Source organism: Salvia hispanica, chromosome 2, assembly GCF_029641045.1.
Source record: "Salvia hispanica isolate PSC_SH4W2 chromosome 2, Shi_PSC_v1, whole genome shotgun sequence".
Lineage (NCBI taxonomy): Eukaryota > Viridiplantae > Streptophyta > Magnoliopsida > Lamiales > Lamiaceae > Salvia > Salvia hispanica.
In genome coordinates, this window is record NC_142693.1 from 29,334,844 (window position 1) to 29,361,540 (window position 26,697).

At 36.3% G+C, this 26,697-nt stretch overlaps 3 protein-coding genes and 1 pseudogene across 7 annotated transcripts; 3 read left to right on the plus strand and 1 right to left on the minus strand.

The window, feature by feature from the left end:
- Window positions 1–806: 806 nt before the first annotated feature.
- On the minus strand, window positions 807–2,708 carry PP2CA (protein phosphatase 2CA). Its single transcript, XM_048098649.2, has 4 exons — window positions 2,085–2,708; window positions 1,680–2,003; window positions 1,493–1,598; window positions 807–1,401 (listed from the first exon to the last, which is right to left on the minus strand). Exons 1-4 carry the CDS (start codon window positions 2,547–2,549, stop codon window positions 1,067–1,069), a joined length of 1,230 nt encoding a protein of 409 aa, XP_047954606.1. The 5' UTR covers window positions 2,550–2,708; the 3' UTR covers window positions 807–1,066.
- Window positions 2,709–5,580: 2,872 nt separating this feature from the next.
- On the plus strand, window positions 5,581–9,767 carry LOC125213132 (uncharacterized). The gene is made up of 3 exons (XM_048113506.2): window positions 5,581–6,700; window positions 8,540–9,085; window positions 9,452–9,767. Exons 1-3 carry the CDS (start codon window positions 5,891–5,893, stop codon window positions 9,551–9,553), a joined length of 1,458 nt encoding a protein of 485 aa, XP_047969463.1. The 5' UTR covers window positions 5,581–5,890; the 3' UTR covers window positions 9,554–9,767.
- A 4,208-nt stretch (window positions 9,768–13,975) lies between these two features.
- Window positions 13,976–15,579, plus strand: LOC148932087 (AT-hook motif nuclear-localized protein 23 pseudogene; annotated as a pseudogene). 2 transcript variants are annotated; one of them, XR_016135522.1, is made up of 2 exons: window positions 13,976–14,230; window positions 14,703–15,579. The product of XR_016135522.1 is annotated as an AT-hook motif nuclear-localized protein 23 pseudogene, transcript variant X1 (transcript). The 2 variants fall into 2 exon arrangements; XR_016135523.1 differs by having other exon boundaries at window positions 14,727–15,579.
- Window positions 15,580–21,259: 5,680 nt separating this feature from the next.
- LOC125201609 (Regulator of chromosome condensation (RCC1) family protein) lies at window positions 21,260–25,608 on the plus strand. 3 transcript variants are annotated; one of them, XM_048099787.2, is made up of 11 exons: window positions 21,260–21,634; window positions 22,034–22,107; window positions 22,199–22,283; window positions 22,612–22,725; window positions 22,800–23,024; window positions 23,105–23,347; window positions 23,488–23,531; window positions 24,207–24,389; window positions 24,558–24,648; window positions 25,030–25,073; window positions 25,159–25,608. In XM_048099787.2, the coding sequence occupies exons 1-11, from the start codon at window positions 21,439–21,441 to the stop codon at window positions 25,279–25,281; spliced, it is 1,422 nt and encodes a 473-aa protein (XP_047955744.1). In that variant the 5' UTR covers window positions 21,260–21,438; the 3' UTR covers window positions 25,282–25,608. The 3 variants fall into 3 exon arrangements, with proteins under 3 accessions (XP_047955744.1, XP_047955746.1, XP_047955747.1); XM_048099789.2 differs by having other exon boundaries at window positions 21,261–21,634; window positions 22,815–23,024; XM_048099790.2 differs by having other exon boundaries at window positions 21,261–21,634; window positions 22,815–23,024; window positions 23,111–23,347.
- Window positions 25,609–26,697: the final 1,089 nt, after the last annotated feature.

Genomic DNA, 26,697 nt, shown 5'->3' on the forward strand with positions numbered 1-26,697 from the left:
TATAAAACTAGTATATAAGTGGACCTTATATTCCACTAATTTATTCAATCTACTTTCTTGCCATTTTTCAAAACTCAGCCTATAATCAAATATGACTTCAATTGCAGGAGGGAGGGAGTAGTATTTACTAAATCATTAACAAATGAATTGATTTTATTCGAATTAAATTATGACAAATTAAAATATGGTTGAATAACATCAATTGTAATGAGTCTCTATATCTTTTATACAGGTCTTAGTCACTAAAAAAATTATTCCAAACAGGAACTTTGTGAGCAATCGACTAAATGTGAAACTAAAATCATGATTATAAATCTAGAAATTCACATTGAGTGTTCGATTTCCATTTACACCAACACATTTTGTTTATTTGCTTGGTGAAGACAACTTATGTCGGAATTATTGTGATTTGACATAATAATTCATGATTTTATCCACACGCAATATTCACATCCAAGTTGATATCCATTTAACATTTAATCAATGCAATATCGAAATAATAATTCCATGAAGATAGATCTCTACGAAATATACTAGTATTTGTATCAATCCTCTATTAAATAGATTTAAACTTAGTACATGAATGCCTTCGTTTTCAAATAATTATATGCTGTCAAGAATTTAATAGGAAAATGATACGTTTAATTCTAAAAAATATCTTCTGTTTTTCTTCACAAATCCAAATCCGAATAAAAATCCCGAAGAATCATACGACTATAATACTTTATACATTTCCCAGCTGTCATGCTCAATACTAGGAAAACAAGCACATTATTAAAAATTATCTAGTCACAACTTGAATAAGATGCAGTAAAATATTACAGTATCATTTCGAGAAAAGCTGAATTTGATCAGCTGGATCATTACATTCTTGAAACAACTCAAATAAAATAGCTATTTACTAAAAACTAATCCTTGAAAATCATATATTAATATCATAATATTCCATATAATAACGCCCTTTGATTATCATTATACCACGTATACAGCAACGTCACCTACTTATATGCCACTAGCTTCATCCAATGGGAGATGAAATTACGAAAAAGCCCATCGCCATTATTTTTCAACAGCTTTTCCTCAAGTCCACCACCACCACGCTCACGTTATCAGTGCTGTGGCGGGCCAGGGCCAGTTTCGTCAACAGAATTGACGCGTCGGAGCAGCCTTTATCGGAGCTCTCCCCCGCCGCCGTAACGGTCATATCGCTCCCCGGCGACCTCGGCGGCGACGGCGGCTTCCGCGACTGCAGGCACATACGCGCCACCCCGCACGCCGTCTCGTTCGACACCACATCCCACAGCCCGTCGCTCGCCAGAATCAGGCACTCGTCCTCCGCCGTCCTCTCCGTGATCGTCACCTCCGGCTCCGATATCACGAACGGCTTCAGATAATTATCACCTGAACACAAAATCAAAGCGAATTAACGGATTTATTCGAGATTAATTATCCGATTTGAGTAATTAGGGTTTGATGTTGTGTGTTTTAGTACCTATTGCGCGAGACATGGCTAAAACTCCGAGAACTCGAGGTCCATCCCAGAAAATGACGCGGCCGCCGGCTTCCTGGATCCGGTTGAGTTCATCTGGCCGATCCGGCTGAAAGAGAAGTAATTACAGAAATTAGTTACGAATTTGATTAATTGAGTGTATTGAATTTAGATTTGGGGATAATCGAACCTTATGATCGACGGAGAGAGGAATCGCGACGCCGTTGCGGCAGAGCACGGCGCGGGAGTCGCCGCAGTTCGAAACGACGATCTTATCCGGAGTGACGACGGCGACCACGGCGGTGGATCCGACGGCGTCGCACTGCGGAGTCTGGAGCTCGCAGCGGCAGGCGGAGGCGCAGCAGGCGCCGTCTCGTCCGCTGCTGCAGCTACCGACTTCCTTGTCCATTTTTAAGAAGCTTTCGCTCATGGTTCGCTCCCACGACGACGAGCCTGCGGCCTCGAGCTCCTCCTTCACGATCTCGTGCATCCGATCTCGGCACGTTGTGGCCACCTGCAACCAAACGAATCCGATTCAGTAATCAACCAAAATCAACGAATCTAAAGCGTGAGTTGATTGAAAGTTGAAACTCACATGCGAGCAGCCGTGGCCGTCGTAGACGCCGAAGAAATGCATTCCGTCGGGGAAATTAGGGTTTGGACCGCTAAAAGAGGGGTGAATCGCGACAGCGTCTTCCATATCTCGTCTCCGTCCACAAACGGACGTCATCCCGAACTTCGGATAATCCGGAGCCACCTCCGTCTCAATCGCCGCTGCCGTCGGCTTCACCGATACACGCAGCTGCTTCGCCTCCGGCTCCGCCTCGCCGGCGAGCTGATCACTCCGAATCTCACACTCTCTAGGTGGCAAAACCGGAACAACAGCATCGAATTTCTGACGCTTTCTCTTTCCAGCGCCGGCGAGCGGCGGCGCCACCGCGGAATCGAACTTAAATTGATGGATTTCCACCCCCCTCCGCCTCGCAGACCTCGAGGCCGGTTGCACCGGGGCGGTCGTCTCCGTCTCAGCTAAATTCACTTCACAGCACATACCAGCCATCCATCCAAATCACAAATCACAAATTAAATAAAATCAATATTCCTAAAAGCTCAACACTGGAAAATCACAAAATTGATAGAAATCGAGATCGAAGATTATAAAAAAAAATTGGAATTGGAGAAGAGAGCAAAGAGAAGCATAAAAGGAGACGAGAGAGAGAGAGGGAAGCACATTATACAAGTAGTTGATTGGGCGGGCAGCTGCCCGTCACCGTCTAGGGCAGGAGAGGGAAAATGAATGATCCGACACTCACAGTTGGTGTGACGTAGAGACGCTGAATGCGAGAGGAGAGATCTGGGCCGTCGATCAAGGAGACACGTGTAGCGGATTTGAGATGCTGATACACGTGGGCGAATGGGAGGGGAGCACGTAGGGGAGAGGTGGGGGCCCTTTCTTTACTGACACGCATGTGGGTCGAAGCACGGCCCGTGGTTTGTTTATTCACTTTTCTTTTAATTTATATTTTTGGCAAATTTTCTTTATTTGGGGGAAAAGGTGTTTCCTTTCTACGAGGATTGTCAACACGTGGCGAGATCTTGTTACTGCTATTTTAGTATCCTTATTTGTTGTGTGATTTTTAAATTGTGTATGAATTGAATTCAGTGGCTATTGACCAGTTCAAGTTATATTGTTTGATATAGAAAACGTCGAAATTTAGCTTATTAATTAATAGTACTATCCTGGAAAAAAACACTAGATTTGAAAAAATAGAAATGAGTTTAATCGAAGTTATAGTTGATTTCCAAATTAAAATAAAAAAGGACATGAAAAAGGAAGGAATTGATTGGTGAGAGAGTGGGAAGATGTAAGGTAGAGAGAGAGAGTACGTAGGGTGTGGAGATTGAGACACGTAAGGGACCACATGTCAACGTCGTTGGACGGTCTTGAGAATATCACTCGACACGCGTCTCTTCGTGACGTGGATCTTAAGCTGCATCTTCTCTCTTCTCTCTCTCAACTGTACATGCCTACATGCATAACACAATTCTAGCCCGTTTTGATAGTGGGCTTGGGCCAAGATTGTCCCAAGCTGTCTGACCCGAGTCTGGTAAGGGCCAGATTAATTCGGCTCAATCCATTTGACAAAATCTAAGTTTACCAATGGGGTGTATGGTCTGCAAGATTGTATTCCGGGATTATATATATAGTATGTTTAGTTAATAAGATTCATTTCACAATTCAATGATAGATGGATAATCATGAGATAATTAGTCATAACTAATCTCTTATGACTAAAATAATCTCATAACTCAATTCTAGATTATATCTTGAAATTATTTTATCTGGAAAATTGAACGCTACCCTACTATACTAGTTTTGAGTTTCCGAACAATAGTCAATTTTGTATATAGTTTTCGTCCGTGGAATAAAATCTCCTATCACAAGAAGAAGACGTCCTTAGACTTCAAATGTGGAATGGTAGTGAGAAAAAATTGAATAGTACATACTCCCTCCGTTACATAGTAGACGTCACCTTTTTTTTTTAGTTTGTTTCATAAAAGATGTCATATTTCCTCTTTTGAAAAAAAAAATTCCTTCTCAAATCAATTATAAAATTATATTTTTCCCTCACCACTTAACACACAAAATAATATCTCTTAAAATTTCATGTCATCTTTCAAGTGTGACATCTACTATGGGATGGAGGGAGTAATATTTATAATGTAACTAAAATAAAATAATTTATTCCTTCTTTAATCCTTAAGAAGTGGTTGTGTTTTGGGCCTCAGGTCCTTCATATTTTTAACAAAGTGTGATCCAGTATATAATTATATATATTGTTGGCCCAAATCAGTTCTTTTTTGCTCCACGGATGGAAGTAATATTAAAATTGAGTACATTTGAGAGTATATTTCTAATTATTGATTTGAGCCGAATAAACCCTAATTAAATTACAAAATTACGCACACACAGGTTACCACCATCTCACAAATTAAATTGCAATAATTTTTGCATTTTAAAAAAAATCCATATTAAATACACGACGATTCAAAAACTTTCAATAATCCTAAAATTTATTAAGGAATACATTTGCATAATCATACGTAGATTGAAATTTGATGTTGTACCATATCAAGACAAAAATGTACCGTACTCCCTTCGTCCCATAAAAATATAAACATTAGATATGGCACGAGAGATGAGGGGAATGGTAGTTAAAGTAAGAGAGTGGGGGAGAACGATAATGATAAAGTAAGAAAGAAGAGGAGAATGATAGTTAAAGTAGTGTTAGTGGATAGTGAGACCTATATTATTAAATTGATATAACTTTTCAAAAATGAAATGCATATATTTTTATTGGACGGACGGAAATGAAAAACTCACATATTTTTATGGGACAGAAAGAGCATGTATTATGTAAATTTTGTGTTTTTCTATGTACTTATGTTTATATGCTATTTGACGACTCAACTATATTTTTTGTTGACATAGTGACTTAGACAAGATATCTTCCATGACAAAATGACAGCTAAAATCTTGTTTAGTTTACTTGGATGTTTCAAGGACATTAGTACCAATTAAATTTGAGACAGGTAAGTTTTGGTGAGCAGTTACTTCCAAACCCTTTAAACCATTACACGAATCATTCTCACTTGGTCTTTTGCTATTTAATTAAGGAAAAGTAAATTCTTTTTTTATACAATAAATTATTTGAGCCAAAGAATGAGATAAATTAAAAGGGATAATTGTTATTTAGTTTTAAATCATAATGTTTAATTGGCATCAATCCTAACTTTTAAAAGTAGTTAATTAAATCACAATATTTGTATATTTCTCAATTGCTCAATACAATTACAACTTCTAACTCTGTTTTTCGTTTGATTTCTTCGTCCAATCTCTGATTTCACCTCCAGTTCATATTCTACAATGAAAATAATGACTATGAGTCCTAAATTACATAAGAATATGTATACAAGGAGGAAAAATATGAATAAATGCATTATGTACATGTCAATGTACATAATAATGAGAATAATAAGTTAATACACACATATGGAAATTCATATATTGTGAATCCAAGTCCCAAATCTATGACCATGACCCACGAATTCAAATTTGATCCTCTTAATCCATCAAACTTTTTCTTGACACAATATACACAAAATTTAGTCACATAACTTTTTCTTGACACAATATACACAAAATTTAGTCACGTTGTTATGTGAATCATCCCCTACGAATTTGCATCATTTGTTCTTTCAAGATTAACAAATACACATGTCAAATCTCCCCTCTTTAAAAACCATTAATTTCCATTGCAACCATACGTTTTTCTTACCTCTCCATCAATAAATCCTCCTTAACTCTCTCTCTCAAAACCACACTTTCTAACTATAGAAATGTGCCCGGCGTCCGTCAAACCGGGTCAAGATCCATTTAAAGCTCTCAAATTGATACCTAAAGAGAAGACCGGTGATGCTCTAACGACGTCGTTAAAGGCCGCGGTGGCCGTAATCTCAATCCTCTCCATCTCCCTCGCCGCATACTCCGCGATCCACGACCCGACCCAACCCGAATTGTTCGCCCGACCCGACCCGGCCCAATTCGGCTCCGACGACACCCCCACCAACGTCTCCCACCTCGCCTTCGGCATTGGCGGGTCGACCGCCACCTGGGCGAACCGGGCGCGCTACTCGGATCTCTGGTGGAAACCCGGCTCGACCCGCGGCTACGTCTTCCTAGAGAGGGACCCGGCCGGGTCGGCCGGGTCGGGTGTAGAGCGCCGGGTCTCGTCGGAGTGGCGGCGGTTCCGGCGGACGAAGGGGCCGGAGTCGGCGGTGAGGATGGCCCGGGTCGTGGCGGATCTTTACCGGGTCGGGTTGCCCGGGGTGAGGTGGTTCGTGATGGGGGACGACGACACGGTGTTTTTTCCGGAGAATCTGGCGGCGGTGCTAGGGAGGCACGATCACCGGCGGATGGTGTACGTCGGGGGGAACTCGGAGAGCGTGGAGCAGGACGTGGAGCATTCGTACGAAATGGCGTTCGGCGGCGGGGGGTTCGCCGTGAGCTATCCGCTGGCGGCGGAGCTCGCCGCGGCTATGGACGGGTGCCTCGACCGGTACCATTACTTTTACGGGTCGGATCAGCGGGTTTGGGCGTGCGTAGGGGAGCTCGGAGTCGGGCTGACCCGCGAACCCGGTTTTCATCAGGTGCGTTTCTTTATTTTTGTTAAATGAATTTGTTATGCTTAGGTGGATTTAATTAGAATATTTTAAAGGCATGATTTTTGACCAGAAATATTAATTGTTGATCGGTGGGTCAAATTATCAAGACTCACGAGCAGCTTTTAAGATGCCTAGGAAATAAACTTGGTTGCTTTCGATTGGTCGTGTGTTTGGTGTCTCAACTGTAGGAGGACACGTGGCGGGATCAATGGCAGCTGGTGGTGGGTTTTGCTGCCGTCACATGGCTGTAAAATCCAACTCATCTGGGCTACCGCCACGTGTATTCCCATTTCTTTAACCGGCCGGCTTCTTTCGGCTTGATTTTGTTGTTTGTTATTTAAACAAGAAGTTATGAATAGTGTATGAAAAAATATTTTAAAAAGGTATTCTAATTCGAAAGTTTTCAATAATTAGGTAGTGATATGGTAGAGAGCGGTGGGAATTTAAATTGGATTATTAATTCAATACTACTCCCTCCCTTCGACCCGCTTAAGATGACACGTTTTCCTTTTTAGTTTGTCCCAACTAAGACGACACATTTCCTTTTTAAACTTTCTCTCTCCAATTAATACACTCAACCACTTTTTCTCACTCCTATTAAAATATTCATCTATCTTCATTTCTCTACTTTAATACCTACACCCACATTCTCTCTCTCCAATTAAACATTTTAACCAATAACTACTAAAATCCCGTGCCGGCTAAGCAATGTGTCATCTTAGCCGGGACAGAGAGAGTATTAATTTCGGAGACGTGTCGAAAATTGATGTATTTGTCTCTGTTAATTAAAAATTCTTAAAACAAGTGTTTTCTTGAAGTTGGTTTGTTCTTATTCCAGACAATAAATTAAACGAATATTTAGCAAATATAATGATGATCTCTCTCTGACTAGAAAACCACTTTTTCATATCCACTAGTGTAGCCTAAATGCGAAACCAAATGATTGTGAATAAAAGGTTCAATTAGTCTACATGGTTGGAATGTCTTGGAGTATATTTTATGCAAGATAGTAGTACTATGTTTTTACCCTTGAATAGAAAAATGAAAACTTGTGTCTCATATATCATGGCCTAAATCCATATCTTTGTCATATTAACTTTGATCAGTGAACAACCCTACTATATCATAGTTAAAAATGCTTGGACTAGTACTGTTATAAAATTTTGGCATGGATTCTATTGGTTTAGCCATGAATCGCCGCATTGTTGGATCCAATTTACACATAAAAACCTTCGGATTGTTTAACCACTATGAACCGGAAAAATCGACCCGGTTCAATCATGAACATGCCGCAGTTGAACATCTTAATTAGTGCTCTCTAAATGTTCTATATCCTACTCTTTCATGTGCATTGTCCTCCTCTTAGTTGCAAGCCCTCGGCATAGAGCAAGAAAATCATATTTTTTGATATCATAATTTCAATTTAATGCTTGATAAAAGTTTTTGTTTATTGTTTCATATTTGAACTTATTTTGTTTACTAAATTTGTTACTCTCTACTCCTTCCGTCCACGGAATATTGTCTAAGTTTGACTTGGCACGGACTTTAAGAAATGTGAAGAAAAGTAAGTGGAAAAAGTTAGTGGAATGTAGGTTCCACATTCATAAATGTGTTTGTTTATTGTTTCATATTTGAACTTATTCGTAAACCTGACTAGTTGCATTTTGATATTAAGATTCAAGACCCATATATATATGTTTTAGTTATATCTTTTCTACACTATTTTAACCCGACAAGTAGTCAGATCGGTTGAACCATAAACTAGTAGCTTGTATGTTTACTTACCGGTCCAGTTTTTAAATCATTGGTTTCTAATTCATTCAGACCGACATAAGAGGGGATCCTTTCGGGTTCCTAGCAGCACATCCCCTGGCGCCTCTCGTCTCCCTCCACCATCTCGACTCCATCCAGCCGTTGCTCCCGAACCACACCCAGTTTGAGTCCGTGACCGCCCTGATGAAAGCCTACGAGGCCGATCCTCCCAGAACTCTCCAGCAATGCTTCTGCTACCACCGCAACCACAATTGGTCCGTCTCCGTCTCATGGGGCTACGCGGTGCAGATATTCCCCGCTTTGTTGACAGCCAAGGAGCTCGAGATGCCTCAGCAGACATTCAAGACATGGAGGACTTTCAGCAGCGGGCCCTTCACGTTCAACACGCGGCCTCTGAGCAGCGATCCCTGCAAACGGCCCGCTGTCTTCTTTCTCAGCTCAGCTGAGGAGGAGGGAAGTGAGGGGACGATCACGGCTTACAGAAAGGCCGGGGATCGGGTGATGAGTAGTGGATGTAACAAGGACTTCAACCGTGCGATGGCAATCGAAAATGTGACAGTCTTGGCGCCCAAAATGGAGCAGCAAGAGTGGGATCAGGTTAGTACTTATATTTTGATAATGGAAAATTGCACCATAACTATGGTCTATTAGTTGATTTGTTAAATTGTTAATTAACTAATCATTTTAAAAATAGTTACACTACAAAAAAGACGCGCTTTACCGGCTCTATGTACTAATTTATCGTGTAAGCTAGCATATCACCCGGATGAAAGGTTAACTTATCATTCTGAGTCGAGCCGGCTATGCTATGTTTACATTTGCTGGGAGTGATTTGAAGCTTGAAAACTTGTGTTTGAAACTCTAATTGTCATAAATTTAGTGAGCATCTTAGTTTGGTTTGTGTGTGTGTTGCACTTTTGCTATTTGATTTAGTTGCTGATGATGCAAATTGTGAATATGCAGAGCCCAAGGAGACATTGTTGTGACATAGATGGAAATTTAAGACATCGAACGATGAGAATTAGGATTCGGAGGTGTGGAAATTCGGAGACTATAACAATTTGAGGTTAGCTTAGCTTCCAAAATATATTACTTTCACACCTAGATCTGTAGATAATTGGAACTTGGAAGACTATATTGGGCCACACACCTTTTGACTGAATGATAGTGTAGCAGAGGGGATTTATTTTGTATTTGAGGATCTAACATACTTATACAATTAACAATCTTATTGTAAATTAAACTACACACCCATATTGGGGTTTATTTTTTATGCTAATACAGTTTGATGAGATTTAATGAAATCATAATTAGTATTTTCCAATATATTTTGGTTTTGGTTAGGTCAGATCTCAGAAGCTCCATTATTTTTGTAATTTTGTAGGCATCGATTCGACAAGAGTTAGATAATGAACATTTTGAAGTAACTTCACAAATATAATATAGAAAAATATTGGTAAAGGCTTAAAAGTGTCCCCTCTCTTAAATGTTTATAACGAGGACATGCTGAATTCAACCTTTTATTTTTTTGATTCTTAAGTGACGATGATCGTTATTGGTTCGTAATTAATTACTTGTATAACAATTTAAAAGAATTTTCTTGATTTTATTAGTAGCATATTTCCGATTACCATAGAGCAAAATAGAAAATAAATAAATAAAATGAAATAAATTTCATAAAATAAGAAATGAACCGGCTGTCTTGGGTTAGAAATTTTGCTTTTTATTGATAAATAACTAGGTTTGTATTAAAGTGACATTATGACACCATCACGTATCCAACAATATTATAAATGCTGCACAACGATAGTATAAACGCAAGACAACAATCTATAGATTATTGTCTAGCGTGTTAGAGATTGCTAGCCGAGAAAAAATTATTGTAAATTGCTGTCTAGCGTATTGGATATTGCTGAGCGAGAAAATTTACTTGCATTTTCTATGATTGTCACATGACAGTTGATTATTCGTCCACATGTACAAATAATTGGCTAAAAATGGTGGTATGATGTTAATTTAAAATGTGTGATCATTTTAACGCACCCCTATATAACTAACTATGAAGCCAATTAAATGGTTCAATATATTGATACAATCCATACAATATGGTCGGTCACTCCATTAAAGATACTTAATGGAGTACTGGTATTCGTAAGTTCGTAACATTTTTGAAAAATATTATTTATAAAAGACAAAATTATTAGAGACTTTTTTTTTAATAATATTTTATGAGTTCAACTCTGGAAAACATAAGCACAGAAGCCAGTATATATGTTAGTTAATTAATACTAAGCACACAAATTTTAAACAATAAAAACATTCCATGAGACCAAAATCGCCACTGCTTTTAATCACAATTGATTAAGTTATACTACTAGCTACTTATAATATTAATAGTTAACAATGAACCAAAAGTTAACATAAATAAAATCAAGTTGTTGTTTGTTTATGAAGTGTATGGGAACCCTAAAAACTAAATAGGCTTAAAGTTGATATTCTGGTGAGTGGATTAGGCTTGGCACGAAGTCAAAACATTCAAAAGTTGAATAAAAAATGCTCTAAAAATGTGATTTAGTGAGAACAAACATTCATACATTATACATACATGACATATACCTTACCAAATTAAACAAATAAATACCCACATGAAAAGCACCAAATTGAGAATCTCTCAAATATCATATACTATAAATCAGTACTAATATAAGTACATAAAGTGCAAATGAATAAGATAAACGAAATTACAATTAATTGAATACCTACACTTAGGGATGTCAATCGGGTTAACCCGTTCGGGTTTGGGCCAACCCACTCGGGTTGCCGGGCTATTTGGGTGCGGGCTATTCGGGTTATGGATTTTTCGGGTTATAAGTTTTCAACCCTAACCCTAAACCGCTGGGTTTTGGGCTAACCCATCGCGCTATTCGGCCTAAAAGCTTCCGAAAATAATTTCTTGTATCGAAATTTTCTTCTATAAAATGATTTAAAATTTTAAATACTTTTTTTCTTTTTAGTTAGAATCATATAAAATCTTCATATTTTCATAATATTCTATAATAATACTTGGAGAGAAGCATTTCGTCTCGATCAACTACTACATAAATTAAAACTTGTGTTCGTGTCATTATTTTGACATTGTTCGTAACTTATTCTTTGTGAAAATTACAAATCATATCTTACATGAATCATTATTAAAATGATAAATATATTAAGATTTTGATGAGTTATTTCTTAATTTTGTCTTGATTGGCTTTGGTGATGGTAAGACACTAGTGGCAAATGATGGGACGGTGGAATAATGAGTTGAGGTGGAACTTGAAAGCTGATATTGTGGAATCGAGTGGAAAAATATAGAATGAAAATTGAATAAAACTAATGATTATGTAGAAATATTGAGGATTCAAAAATATAAAAAAAAAACCCTAAAACTTAATAATTTTTAATTAAAGTTACAACCCATCGGGCTGACCCGCAACCCGTTCGGGCCAACCTGTTAAACCCGCCAACCCATTCGGGCCAACCCGTTTAGCCCGTTTTGTATTCGGACAATAAAATTACAACCCTAACCCGCTCATTTTACCGGGTTGTTCGGGCCGGCCCATAGATCTCGGGTTGAATTGACATCCCTATCTACACTTTATTATTTGGAGAAATTGACTATATACAGACACATATTAATCCACTTCATTCTAAAAAAGTTTGCTCCCATTAATCCACCGTTTGATTGGCGGAAAGGCCATAATCGATTATCTGAAATCTGATTTGTTAACAATACATGTATGTTAGCTTGAGTTCACTTCATAGTGGTCTAACTACTTAAAAAATCAATTAAGAATTTCCACTGTACTAAGCTGAAATTTGCAACTTGTTGTATACATAAATCATAGAGTATAACAATAAAACCAAATCATGCCTTAAGTTGTTTCAATCTTTGAGGAAAAGAGTTCGATTACTTATGGGCAAATTAATTGACTTTAAATTCTTATTTGAAATTACCTAAGACAATCTTTGTTTCAAACAGTACTGCAAAACCAATCCTATAATAGGTTTTTGAAGAAAAAATACATATCTTTAGGTTTGCACTAAAAGTATACCAAAAACACTTTTTATAGTTTGAGTTATTGCATTTAAGTCCAAATCAATTCATATTTATCAAAATAGAAGAAGAGAAGAAAGAGAAATTAAAATACAGAGATTGAAAAACTTACAATGCAGCGGCGTGAAGAAGAAGATGTGAAATAATAACCTAATCTTATCTTATTAATATTTGATTAGTTATTAAATAGTGGGCTGACCCATATTAGTCATAGATTATTCGAAATAATTAATTTATTTTTAATTATTTTACTAACATGAGCCGTTATTTATTTTACTAACCTAATCAAATGTTTTTAGATACTTATTAGATAGATTAAATGACTGATGTTATATATAAATCTATGGAATCAATTATTTTATTAGGTAGTTAAATATTATACGTACATTACTAATTAAATACATGGAATCAATTATTTATTAATTAATTAATATTATTCAAACCAAATATGCTATTAAATATAACAAAAAATAGTTAAATATTAGTAATTAAAATGATACTATGCATTTCATATTTAGTTATATTAATTAATAAATCTTATCTTGTATTATTTAATTTAATTTAAGATATTGACAAAGTGTCATGGGGTTAGTATGTAATTTAGGTAAACTATATAGGCATGATTGAAAAGTATAAAAAGTTAGTGGGTGAGGAATATTCTTTTGGGTTGAGTTTAGTGTAAATGGTTGGAGTAAAATCAATATTTAGTATAACATTTACACTAAAATAGGTTTGAGTTTAGTGAAATGGTTAGAGATGTTCTAAGACCATCTCCAATGGTACACTAAAACCTAAAATGGGATAGGTATTTAGCTCCAATAGTACTCAAAAACCAATCCTATTTTTGGTTTTTGAGAAAAAAATACATATCTTTAGGTTTACACTAAACCAAAACCTAAAAAATTCTCAAATTTTGTGAGTAAAAAAGCATAATATAGAAAATATTCTTTTAGGTTTGAATTTAATATAAATGATTGGAGTAAGATCAATATTTAATGTGAAATTTACACTAAAATGGGTTTGAGTTTAATGAAATGGTTGGAGATGCTCTAATACTCCAATTTTTCCACGTACTCATAAATCATAACTATTCGGCACAATCCTAAAATTAAATAGCTAGTTAGATTCAGTCAACCAAACAATATTCATAACACTAAATCTATTTAATTTATTATCTATCCAACATAACACTTCCTTTAATGACATCCAACAAAATTGAAAGAAAATATAAGCATAACCCACATAAATAGAAAAATAATCTATTTAACTGAACGGCTCTTAACAAATTAGTTAGAATTTAAATTTATTAGTTATAACTATAATCGAAATGTACATACATTTATATTGGACCGTGTCTAGAAAGAATCCCACAAAACATTGTGGAACAAATTTTCTCTATTTAAGATGCTTGTTTTTGTTTGTGTTCAAGCTTCACTTTGACGTTAAAATAGATAAACCAGAGAGTGGGAGAAATTCACCAAATCCTCAGAAAAATTTATTACTGTACATCAATTCGTTAAAAACCTCGACTTCAGAACTCACACCGTACGGTACTCCCTGTCCAATTCTCAGAGATAGAAAGAGAGGAGCAAAGAAGCAAAGGATCTGATCCAAACCCTAGCTTCGTACCAACTGAATCTCTTGAGGTACCTTTTCTCTTACACTGTTTAGTCGATTAAACTGCCAGTTTGAGTTACTATTTTGCTAGTCAAACATTAGGGTTTGTTCTCTGTGTTTATCTGAAAAGGGGTTTCTTTATTTGGGGCTTAGATCTCCATTTCTTGAGGTGGGCCTCTCTGTTTCTTCTCTTTTCTCTCACTTTCGCCATTTTTGGTAATACTTTCTGGGTTTTGTAGTGGATGATTTGAGAAGTTTTTGGGTAGTTTTGAAGTTTTTATTGTTCTTCTTTTAGATCTCAGCATAGAAGAAAAAGGGTTTCAAGCCTTTTTTCTATTTGAAAAAATTAAATTTGAAGAATTTGTTGTTTCGCCCAATGTAGATGTTGGTGTATTCAAGAATTATTTGCTTGTTAGTTCAACAAATTAGGAGAGAGAGAGATAAATGTTGAATGTTGAATGTTGATTGAGGTTTTTTTTAATTTAATTTTTTTCTTGGAAGGTGAGAAAATTTTTTGGGTTGAAGGAAAAGGGATATGGGCAGTAGATGGTGGGAAGAAATGGCGAATCCGATGCAGCAGCCTTCTCTCCACCACAGAAACTCCGGCGAAGATGACAATGCCGGCGATCACAACCCCGACGAAGACGACCACCAAGAAACCGACGATGATCGCCGCGTTGATGTCTCCGGCGAGCCCTCGTCGAGCGCCGGACGCCGCCCTCGCGGGCGGCCCCCGGGGTCGAAAAACCGGCCGAAGGCCCCGGTCGTCATCGCCAAGGAGAGCCCCAATGCCCTCCGCAGCCACGTCCTCGAGATCGCTAGCGGCAGGGACGTCTACGAGTGCCTCGCGGGCTTCGTGCGCCGCCGCCGCTGCGGCGTGTCGGTCGTCTGCGGCAGCGGGGCCGTCAGGGACGTCACGCTGCGGCAGCCGGCCGCCCCGGACGGCGTGATAAGCCTGCCGGGGCGGTTCGAGATACTGTCGTTGTCGGGGACGTTCCTGCCCGAGCCGTCGCCGCCGGGGGCCACCCGGCTCACGGTGTTCCTTGCCAGCGGGCAGGGGCAGGTCCTCGGTGGTGCGGTGGTCGGGGCGCTGGTGGCATCAGTGCCGGTGACGGTGATCGCGGCCTCGTTCACGAATGCGGTGTACGAGAGGCTGCCCCTCGAGGACGGCGAAGGGGGGGCTCCGGCGGCGGATCAATCAAAGCCGGCGGCGGCTTTGTACAACTCGGAGGTGTCAAATGATGTTGTTTGGGCTCCTCAAACATGCCCTCCTCCTCCCTTCTAATTAATTGTGTTTTATTAGAAGAGATTAAGAGATTTTGTACTAAAAACTAAGTGAATTTTATAATATAACTATGATAATTTGGAGTTGGAGTGATGATTTTGTATGGTGCATATAGTTATTTTCTTTGCATAACTATTGAGATTATGAGTTTGGCTTCAAGAATTTAATCTTGGTTGCATAACCATAGAGATTTTGAGTTTGGAGGGATGAAATTGAAATGATGAACTTATATAATAAAAGGTGTTAGATGGTTTTTGACATGTGAATTTCTGGTTAAATATACGACAGAGCTTTCCATATTGAGATTTTTTTTTATAAATGCTAGCTTTGTGAGAGACACATGCATGATTTCACTTAAATGAAACGCATCAGTCCATGTGTTTTTCACTTTAACTGATCGAGAAGAAGAAGCAACTGAGAAACACATTAGTCTTATATGTCTTTCACATGAATTGACGGAGAAGAAGAAGAAAATGAGAAACAACACTAGTCTCATGTGTTTCACAACTTTAAAATTTATAAACAAAACTTTCTAGATCAAGAAGCTCAATGGTAGAAAGACCAAAACTCTCACATGATTTCACTTTAATGAAACATATGAGCCTCATGCATTTTTCACTTGAATTGATTGGGAAGAAGAAGCAAATGAGAAACACATGAGTCTCATACGTCTCTCACATCTTTCACATGAATTGATCGTGAAGAAGAAGCAAATGAGAAACACATGAGTCTCATATGTCTTTCACAACACTGAAATTTATAAAAACACTTTCTAGATCAGGAAGCTCAATGGTAAAAAGACAAAAATTAGAATTTTACCACGTTTACATGATCTAAATACTTAAAAACATGTTTAGTGTTCTTGAAATTAATTATTTAACATGTTTAGTGGTTTGGTAGTTATTACAGTTTTGGTGTGTTGTAGGATAACTTTAATTATAATTAAGAAATTCTTATATAGAAATGTTATTTTTGTTCACAAAATATTTTAAACATATTGTGTAATAGTAATTTTTTTTCCCTTTATTGATAGTCTACTTTCTTTCGGTATTACAGGACCAACATTTTTTTCGAATTTAGTAACTTGAAAATATTTCAACACTGAAAGTTTGATTTTATTTTTTTCAGAAACCATTTGCAAAGTTATCACGTCTCCTGACATTTTAGATGGGCCCTCGTGGCCCTTTTATTTCAAAGATAATGGGCCTGTATACGAATAAACCTTTTTATAGTGGCCCACTCAATTATTGATTTCAAGCAGATAAAAGATTTACTTTGTTTGTCCACAAAAAGTGTCTTTTCCAAATAAAATAAAGTGATATGGGAACAAATATACAAAAAAATTGTAAATTTGAAGTGTCAATGGGACAATAAGATAAAAGCTAATGCTCAACAAATTTGATCAATTCATTTTTTAATTGTTTTACAGTGAAAACTTGTGACACTTTATACGTCTGGATTTATTAACATAATATGTAAATGTGTAAAAACTAAAGACCTGGTTAATTTGATGTGTTATGACATCATTTAAATAGTCAAACGTTTTGTACATATAGTATATACGTATGTGATATTACGCATATTTTTTTCTAAATTTAAAATTATGAGACAATATATATAAAATTTAGTATAATTAATAATTTTTTAAATTTAGGAGATTGTCAAAAATGATGTATGAATGGAGGGATTATTTCATTGGAGTATTATAAAGCCTCGAGGACGTCATGCATAATTCCATGCGGGAGGGTCCATCGTATTTAGTGTAACCTCCTCTCCAACATTGAGGTGGGAGCCATTCAATGATCATAACTACTTGTTGTCGATTTAACAACCATACGATTTATTGCATCTGTCAGCCACATAACTTAATGTATAATAAAGTTGATAATACACTAATGCTGATTTTGGTGTAGCTTATAATATGCAACTTAATTTAACTTCATTCTTTTATCTATAGTTCACTTCAATTGTTATATATTTATATGATATGTATCATATGAATTAAGTAATTATATCGCACGCTAGATGAGAAGTCTGTAATGTAATACTATAAACATATATTTTGATCAAAACCTTTCACTTTGGAGAGTCTATTATGCTCGATTCTGACTAAAAAAGACGTGTTTATTAAGTACATAAATAGTCGCGTGTAGGCAAAAATGCTTTATATTAGGTTCGTTGGTAAATTTTGAGTACTTTTGGAGCGCTACACAGTGAGGTTCTAAGAACATAGTGGTACTCGTTAAATAACCAACACCGCATGGATCATGTTCACGTATAACTTTCTGAGTACATATTGTGCTTGAAATTATGTAATTTGCCAAGCACGATATTGTGCTTTTTATAATGATTTATGTTGAATTTAGTCGTGATAGAAATTGGTCGCTGATTAATATCATTTTCCGAAGTTACGACTGTTCTTTATGTACTTTTTAAATAATCGATATTTTCGATTTTCGCTCAGAAAATATTGATGGCTATAGATGCTTAGTGTTTCGTGCTCGATTTCTAGTGTTTGTGACTTGAGCTAGGCCTCATTGACATCCTCACCCTAACTTTATTATATACACACCTAAATTTTCAATGCCTTTATTTACTTCTTGAATTCGTGACACACTATCACTCACGTTAAAAAGTGTAATAGTAGTAGATATTACTCGATTGGGCATAATTTCAACATCAAATTATTTTTTCAATTTTGGAATTGTCGAAATGTGAATATTATGACCACAACACACGCCACTTTCATAATACTATCTTCTCTGTATTTTATTGCACCTGTCAATTAATCTTTACATCTTCTAATATTCGACATATTTCGGTATTATATCACTGCCCGAATATTCTTTCTTTGGCGCAAAAACTAACACAAGTTAAAAGTGCCGAAATATAAGGATTGATCATATTAAATCAAATAAATAACAACGCAACATGTTCAAAAACTCTACTTTTCATAACTTCCCACCTTCGAATCATACATAATGAAATACCACTTCATATCATATTTTTCAAAAGAAAATAATTGCACCCACAATCACAAGTGGGCACAATATAATAATATTTGACCTTATGAGAATTCGATTTCGTCCATAACAAATTGTGATTCATATATCGTTTCTTTTACGGAGAAAAAGAATACCACAAATTTACTAAATAGTAGTAACACTTTTCTCAATGCAAGAACAAGAGCACTTGGTGCCTAACACATTTGACAAAAAACCCAAAATAGTTAACACATTAGTTAATTAGTGGGGGCATAACATTAAATTAAATAACAAGAAGTGTCAATAATATATTGGGGAAGCTTATGATAATAATTGAAAATTAAACATGTGGTTATACGGATCCGTACCCGGAAAGCCACTTGAATATTGAGTGGTTAAGAAACGGGTTTAATGATTGATTCGGGTAAACCCGTCCAAAAATGGGTGACCCACGATAAAATATCATCGGACCCAATCATTTTGTTGGCCCATAACAAATTTCATGTCCTCTAATAGTAAATTTACATAATTTGTTTTGTATTTGTCACATCGTTTTACTATACTCTAACTAATTTTGGTGGAAACTGGCCTGATTTAAGTTCAAAATCGATAAAATAGGAGAGAAACTGGCCCGATTTAAGTTCAAAATCGATAAAATAGGAGAGAAATATAAAAGATTGTTGAATATTTTACTAGTCGAAAATAAATAAATAGAAAAGAGAGACAGAAATGTGAGAAAAATGGTGGGCATGTTATAAAAAATGGAAGATGATTATCTTTTTAATAAATCAAAATGAAAAAATATGACTATTACATTGTTTGTTAAGACTTAAGAGTATATATATACAATTAGACGTGATTATATATTGAAAAAAACACCTAACATTTTAAAAAGTTATTAACATGAAAGCTTTTTTATTTTGGACTATTCAAATGAAAATCTGAATATTTAGATTACTAGTATTAGTATGTTATTTGATCTTAAATTTAGTTTATCACTGGGATTTTGAGTTAGGAGGAAGGCACATACCAAGGTGTGGCGATGTAGGCAGAGAACCAGTCCATAAACCAAGGATTAGACGCAATTGGCAACGGAGAGCCAGATCTTGCTGCATAGTCCATCTGCAAGACTTACAGAGCGATTAGGATGTGCAGTCTCGTCCAATGAGGCAATGCCACATGGCAGTGACGGTTGCCAAATTCAATTTTTTTTCTACTCATTTTGTTAATATTAGAATTTAGACCTTGCTTAATTTTAGGCACGTAAATTGTATGGTTTTCAGGCTGCTAATAATACATGTGAATAATATTCCACACATTATCCTTGCAATTTAATTATGTTGCACAAGTTTAAAAAATCTTAATTGGCTATTTAATTCAATAATATATAATTTTCCGTCCAATAAAAATATGCACTTTTGGTTGGGTACAAATTTTATAACAATTACTAAAATAAGAGAGATATAGAAAGAAAAATAAATAAAGTATTGTTAGTGAAAAATGAATTTTATCTTAATGGAGAAAAAAACTTTTTAAAATTAAAAAATACAGATTATTAGAGGATGATTTAAAAAAAAGAGAGAATGCATTCTCTCTCGTGGGTTAGGTGGAGAACTATATCGATCTTCTATGTCGTGGAAATTCTTAAATAGATTCCTTTCATTAATTGATAAAAATGTTAGTCAACACCAGTGTAAGTTGGTAATGTGAATATTATACTAGATATATAATGTGTCACCACATAATGTTGACAAGTGCCCTAAAATTAATTTGATCTCATTGAATATTGATATCGAAGGATCTTTATAACATGATGTTATTGGTTGTAGTGGTTGTAGTAGCTTGTAGCTAACTGTGTTCATATTTCTAAGATGTGATTGAAGTAGGGGCGCATATGTTTTAAGTAAATAAACTACTCCTTCCATCCTTGATCCTTCAAACAAGAGGCTCACTAGAGCTAGCTCCATTTTTAAGAAATAAATAAAAAAGTGAATAAAAACTAGAAGAAGGCGATCTTATCTATAATATTATTAATTTTATAATAAAATTTAAGAAATAAATAAAAAAGTGAACAAAAAAACTAGAAGAAGGCAATCTTATTCATAATATTATTAATTTTATAATAAAATGAAATTAGTTGACAAGGTTCATTGTAAAAAATAGTAGTACTAAATAAAAAATAAATGAGACAATTATTTACAAACAAACAAGAGTAGTAAATTTGAACGATTAATGATGAACGGGATAACATTGAATAATTAAACAACCCTATTAACACATACTTAAATTAGATTTTAAAATTATTTATTTTTTTTACATTTTTCAGATAAATGAAATGCTTTTATGAAAAAAAAACATTTCTTCCATTTAATTTGTTCATAAAAGATGTCACATTTCCAATTTTTATAAAAAACTACTCCATCTCTTACTCTCTCTCCATTCAACACAAACAACATCTCTTAAATTTATATGTCATTATCCAGTGTGTCAATCTATTAAGTAGTAGGAGATAAAAGAGTAGTATTTAATATGGAATGATAAATTAATCTCATAAAGTGGTCGCTTATAAATTTAATTTTATTAACGTTGTGATAACATTTTTATATTTGAAAGATGAAAACCTTTCCAAGTTCCAACCTTCCAGAAACTTCCTGCAACTCCTGGAGGAGAATGGCTCAGGCATCTCGCGGCTCACAGTCAGCCACGTGGAATGTAGGCCACGTTAGTATCCGACGTGTCACCATTGCCTGCCCGAAATTGATATGCTCCATTTTTCTTTTTTCTTTTCTGTTTTCCCTTTTTTTTTTCTCCATTGCTTTAGGGCACTTTTCCCTCTCAACTTAGCTCTGCTTTGTCATTTCTCTGTAGTCTCAACGATTTTGGTTTTCCCTTCTTCTTTGTTGTTTGCTGAAATTAGGAAGATTAATTTATTCAATTTCAAGTCCCAAGAAGTAAAAGCTGTAAAGGAATGAATGTTGATGGGGAAGGAGGTGAAGAAGGTATGAAAATGGAGGAGAAGTTGGTGTATATGTGGGGGTATTTGCCCGGAGCATTGCCGCAGAGAGCGCCTATTTTGTCGCCGGTGGTGGTCCGGCTTCCCCCCGGCGAGAATGCGTGGAAGGATGTTTGTGGCGGTGGCTGTGGTTTCGCAATGGCTATTTCAGGTGATTTGGAGCTTTTGTTTCTGCAAAAAACTTCAACTTTCTCCTTTTGGAATTCTGGATTTGAAGTTTTCTTCCTAATCTCATGAGTTAATTTTGCATCGAAAGCTTTATGGTCTATTGGTTGACTTTTGCTTGAGAGCTCTGTTATTTTTCACTCTTGTTTTCTTTTTCAAATAGATGAAATTCTCAATTCTTGGTAATTTTGTACTCCTTGGTGAAATTATGCTAATTTTTATCTTTGGAAAAACATTACTGAAGATTTGTTATGCTTCTTGAGCCAAGTTGTCTTATTCATAATGCATTAGTGATTAAAAGAATGTGAAATATGGTGCATTTTGCTATGTTTCGAGTTTAACTTGAGAGAGATTTAAGCACTTATAAGTTCATTGCCTTTTCCAGACTCAGGGAAGCTCATTACATGGGGATCGACTGATGACTTGGGACAGAGCTATGTGACATCTGGGAAGCATGGGGTAATGGAAAGTTACATACTTTTTTCTACTTGCTGTTTGGCTTTTGCAATTACCTTGTCTATAACCTGCTCTTTTCATCGATATTGTTAAGGAAATGCCAGAGCCTTTTCCACTTCCTGAAGAGGCCATAATAGCAAAAGCGGCTGCTGGTTGGGCGCATTGTGTTTCTGCAACAGGTATAGATGAAGCGTTTATGTAAAAAGAGAACTTGATAACTATTTTACACATAAAAGCATGTGCAAAATAGGTATCAAGTAAATTTGAACTAAAAGGAACTTGACTAGCCTACTTAGGGAGATTGAGTGTCCTATATGAGCCTTAGCTTATTGAGCTAGCAAATGCAGTTATATAGTAGTGGATGTTAAATTTTTTTTACTCAGTTGTAAATAGAAACGGATACCTATTCCTAGAGTATGGCATATTCATGATTCAGATGTTTTGTAAGCCGTGTACTTTTACTTTTTTTTTTTATCAATTCATTGATGATTGAATGGTTGACTGCAGTCATTGGGGATGTTTACACTTGGGGATGGAAAGAATGTGTACCTTCTGGCAAGGTCATTGGGGATCCTTCCACTGGTTTAAACACAGAGAAGGATTCACAAATGACTGATCAAGGTATTGCTTTATGGTCTCTGGGCCAGTGATGTACAAATTCCCGAATTCAAGTTACACATACTGACTTATTGCAGAGTACTGTATTACAGTAAGTCCTCGCTCTCATGGACCGAAATCCAGTGATGGTAGAGGGGCTGATGAAACTTCTAAAAGAAGACGTGTTTCACCAGCCAGGCATTCAGCTGAGAGCTCATCTGGTGATGAAACTCTTTCAGCTTTCCCTTGTTTAGTAGCTCTTAACCCAGGTGTAAGGATTGCATCTGTTGCTGCTGGTGGTCGACACACCTTAGCATTGTCAGGTACACACTTTGTTCATTGTTTGATTTCAATATTGTGCTCCTTTATCAGCAGAGCTATTATTTTGTATTGCTTGTCGAAGTTGCAGATGTGGGACAAGTGTGGGGTTGGGGCTATGGAGGGGAGGGGCAGTTGGGTTTGGGATCACGAATTAGAATGGTATCCTCTCCTCATCCTGTACCTTGCATTGATTCATCTTTCAACAAGGGTCGTTCTCTAGGCCTCTCTGGTGGAAACATGGGCTCAGATAGCCAGGGATTTCGAGTTCCTGGAAACTATGTAAAAGCAATCGCTTGTGGAGGTAGACATAGTGCAGTCATCACAGGTATTTCAAATACTAGATACTCCCTATTTCCTCAGTTTTCTGCATTTTCCAATCAATTGTGTGATGTACTTTATAGAGAATATTTAGCTGTAGTATTAACATCAAAATTGGTTATCTGATGTAAATTGTTGTTTCAACAGATGCTGGTGCACTGCTAACTTTTGGTTGGGGATTATATGGGCAGGTGAGACTTGAGAATAAGTAAATTATGCTTGTTCTTGAGTGTTAGATTTCGATGTTAATATATATTAGCCTTTGCTTAACCAAGATTCTTCAAGTAAATGTTAAGGAAGACCATTTAATTGGTGATATATTAATTATCTGCATCCATTCCTTAGAACAAAGCTTACAAGTTAGTATAATTTGTTTACCTCTAAACTTGGGTCTTCCATCATGATTTCCAATAAATGTGTATACTAGTTTGATGCATTTTCTTTTGTCAGCACCAAGCCTTCTACTTTTGCTCCCCCTGGCCAACGTGCTTTTCTTGACCTTGATAAAATGGAACCAGAAGCAGGTTAAACCAAATAAATGCATTTCATCCAAACTGTTCTGCCTCTCTCCAGTCGGTACTGAAAACTATAGACATTCTACTTTCTCGAGTTCCATAGTGAAAATTCCTTGAATTTTATCTTCTCCATCCCTCACAAATAAGTTACTGGCATCCTTGGCTAGTGATGAATCAAATAGTGATGAATTTGGATCCTTGGCTAGGCACTGGCCAGGGTACTAGACTTTTGACTGTAGTGTCTCGTTGGCTCATATGGATGTTTCTCTGTTGTGCTGTAGTTTATATACCACCGTCTACTGTTTCTCTATCTGAGTAAGAACCTCATAATCTTCTCTAATCCTTGACTAGTGTGGCCAAGGAAGTACAGACGATGAGCTTAGTCCTACTTGTGTGTCTTCTTTACTTGGAATCAAGATAGATGGTGTAGCAGCGGGACTTTGGCATACAATCTGCATTTCTGCTGATGGTGATGTTTATGCTTTTGGCGGAAACCAGTTCGGTCAGTTGGGAACTGGTGGTGATCAAGCTGAGGTATGCACATTAATTTTCACTTTTCAATTGCTGGGGTTTTGATATTTTTTCGGAATGAAATAAGAATGATTTGGTGGCTGGAAGTTAAGATCTGCTTGTGCTCTATAGCCTACGTAAATAGAAATTACACCCCTTGATAACATTGTGTTCTTGGGGAATTGCTAACAGACGTTGCCTCGACTCCTTGATGCTACAAGTCTGGAAAACGTCAACGTAAAAGCAGTGTCCTGTGGGGCTCGCCACAGTGCAGTTGTCACAGGTGCGTCAATCTTTGCATCACAACTAAGAGTTCTCTTGGATGAAACATTATTTTCTTCCTTTCTTTTTAGGGCAGAAGTATATTATCAAGCATTTTATGGAACTGAAAGAGTCCTTAGTCATCATCATAGCAGCAACATGGATGAATACAAAAAGTTGTCTTGAGTTAGTGAAAATCTTTGTTTCTCAGTAGTCAATTGCAAAGTAATCTAGTAGGGTACTCAGAAAGGACTTGGCTTGTAGTAATTGGTTTGATATCAAAATAATATAGTAAAGTAGTTGTGCTACTTGATAGTCATTTTCTGCATTGGTATGGTTTTCAACAAAAAAAGTGGTTTGGTTTATGCTAAGCTAATTGGTTTCATTCTCTTTGTTGATGAAGAGGATGGCAAAACATTTTGCTGGGGATGGAACAAATATGGGCAGGTACCTATCGTATACATACTTATTTTGTCCATTATCTTCCAAACTATTGAATTCTTGATACTAATTAAGTTTTTGGTTGGGGCAGCTTGGTTTGGGTGACGTGATTGATCGGAATACTCCCTCTCAAGTAGCGATGGATGGATATGTGGCGAGAAACGTGGCATGCGGGTGGTGGCACACCCTTCTCCTTGCTGAGCCACCAAGCTGAGCATCTCTTTCCCAGCCGGGAACGGGTACAATTTTGTTATAGGTTAGTATGAGATGGGATTATTGGCATGGGTGTGTGATATGTGTGTATGTGTAGCATATTCTTTAGCGGTCGACACACAGTGGCTTGGTGATCTTTTAGCAACTAGGTCTGATTAATAGTACATCTCTTCGGTGTCGATTGTCATTGCCATTGTATATTCTTACCTAATTTCTCTCCACTCTCATGTATTCTTGTCACAACTCTTCATGGTCTCTTTCTACTCTTTCTTGTTGTAGTTGTACTTTTTCAGGTCTAATTTCTGACATATAAATCTTGGATTTTATATTTTTGTGATAGTTGTGTGGAATCAGAGTTCAATAAGCATACTCAAATTTTAGAGTATGTATATTCCAAATGTCAAACAAATTATTAAGTATTGTCTGGCTCCATTTATATCCGAACAAATTAATGCAACAATACACGACTAATAAGATCCTTACATTTTTTGTCATTTGATTATATTGTATTCCAACATATTAAACAGAAATATTTGGGATGATAGAATTGTCAGCAGTGTGATATTTAAGATGAGAAAAGTACATGTATTATGTACTTTCCGGTGCATATGAAAGTAATAATCCAAGAAAGGTTCAATGCAAATTTAAGTAAAAATAGTTGATCTCTAAGTGGGAAGCTGCGTGGTTTAAATGATGGAGTAAGTATTAAGATTTTTATAAAAAGTAATCCCTCCGTCCCAAGATATTAGACTCGTATACCATTTTGGGTGTCCCAACATATTTGAGTCATTTTTATTTATGGAAAAATTTACTTTACTATCAACTCCACTTACAGTACTAAACAACACCCTAAATTCCTATACCTAAATGAAGTGGGTATAATATCTTGGGACGAGGGAGGGAGTAGTAGTATTGTATATTTTGACTCTACCAAGTGATCAATTTAGTCTGAATAAAACATTATTGATCGATATCTAGCATTCCTTAATTTGTTAATTTAAGTCAAAAAAATTTCCGACATCCACTGCTTGGTTTTTACTAAGTATATGATTAATGTCATACTTATTTATGAATGGAGAGTGGAGTGCGAAAGAGTGATCCAATTTGGACTAGACATCAACTACCAAGAGAGAAACTAAATGAGAGAGAAAGAGTTTTATATTTTATTAAGTGTTTGTCTTTATATAGCCCAACTTTGCTCATAAAATTTATGCCGTTTCACATAATTCAATGTGTTGGCTGTCATTTCTTAATCAGAACAATGCGAAATGAAAATAGGGGGAGTTAATACTCATTTAAATCTGTTCTATCTTGACAATTAAATACAACTCAGTTAGTACGTTATTTTTCTTTCATTTAAGAAATTGAGGATTTGAATTACCATGATGTAAATGAGAAATCTTGACCCTAAACAAAT

Bases quoted from the DNA above. Each gene is read 5' to 3' on its own strand.
- LOC125201609 (XM_048099787.2), top strand. From the start codon at position 21,439: ATGAATGTTGATGGGGAAGGAGGTGAAGAAGGTATGAAAATGGAGGAG. The intron at 24,390-24,557 runs GTATGCACATTA...AATTGCTAACAG, and splicing joins CTGGTGGTGATCAAGCTGAG to ACGTTGCCTCGACTCCTTGA. The intron at 24,649-25,029 runs GTGCGTCAATCT...TTGTTGATGAAG, and splicing joins CCACAGTGCAGTTGTCACAG to AGGATGGCAAAACATTTTGC.
- LOC125213132 (XM_048113506.2), top strand. From the start codon at position 5,891: ATGTGCCCGGCGTCCGTCAAACCGGGTCAAGATCCATTTAAAGCTCTC. The intron at 6,701-8,539 runs GTGCGTTTCTTT...TAATTCATTCAG, and splicing joins GCGAACCCGGTTTTCATCAG to ACCGACATAAGAGGGGATCC. The intron at 9,086-9,451 runs GTTAGTACTTAT...GTGAATATGCAG, and splicing joins AGCAGCAAGAGTGGGATCAG to AGCCCAAGGAGACATTGTTG.
- PP2CA (XM_048098649.2), bottom strand. From the start codon at position 2,549: ATGGCTGGTATGTGCTGTGAAGTGAATTTAGCTGAGACGGAGACGACC. The intron at 1,599-1,679 runs GTTCGATTATCC...CTTCTCTTTCAG, and splicing joins CTCTCTCCGTCGATCATAAG to CCGGATCGGCCAGATGAACT. The intron at 1,402-1,492 runs GTACTAAAACAC...TTTTGTGTTCAG, and splicing joins AGCCATGTCTCGCGCAATAG to GTGATAATTATCTGAAGCCG.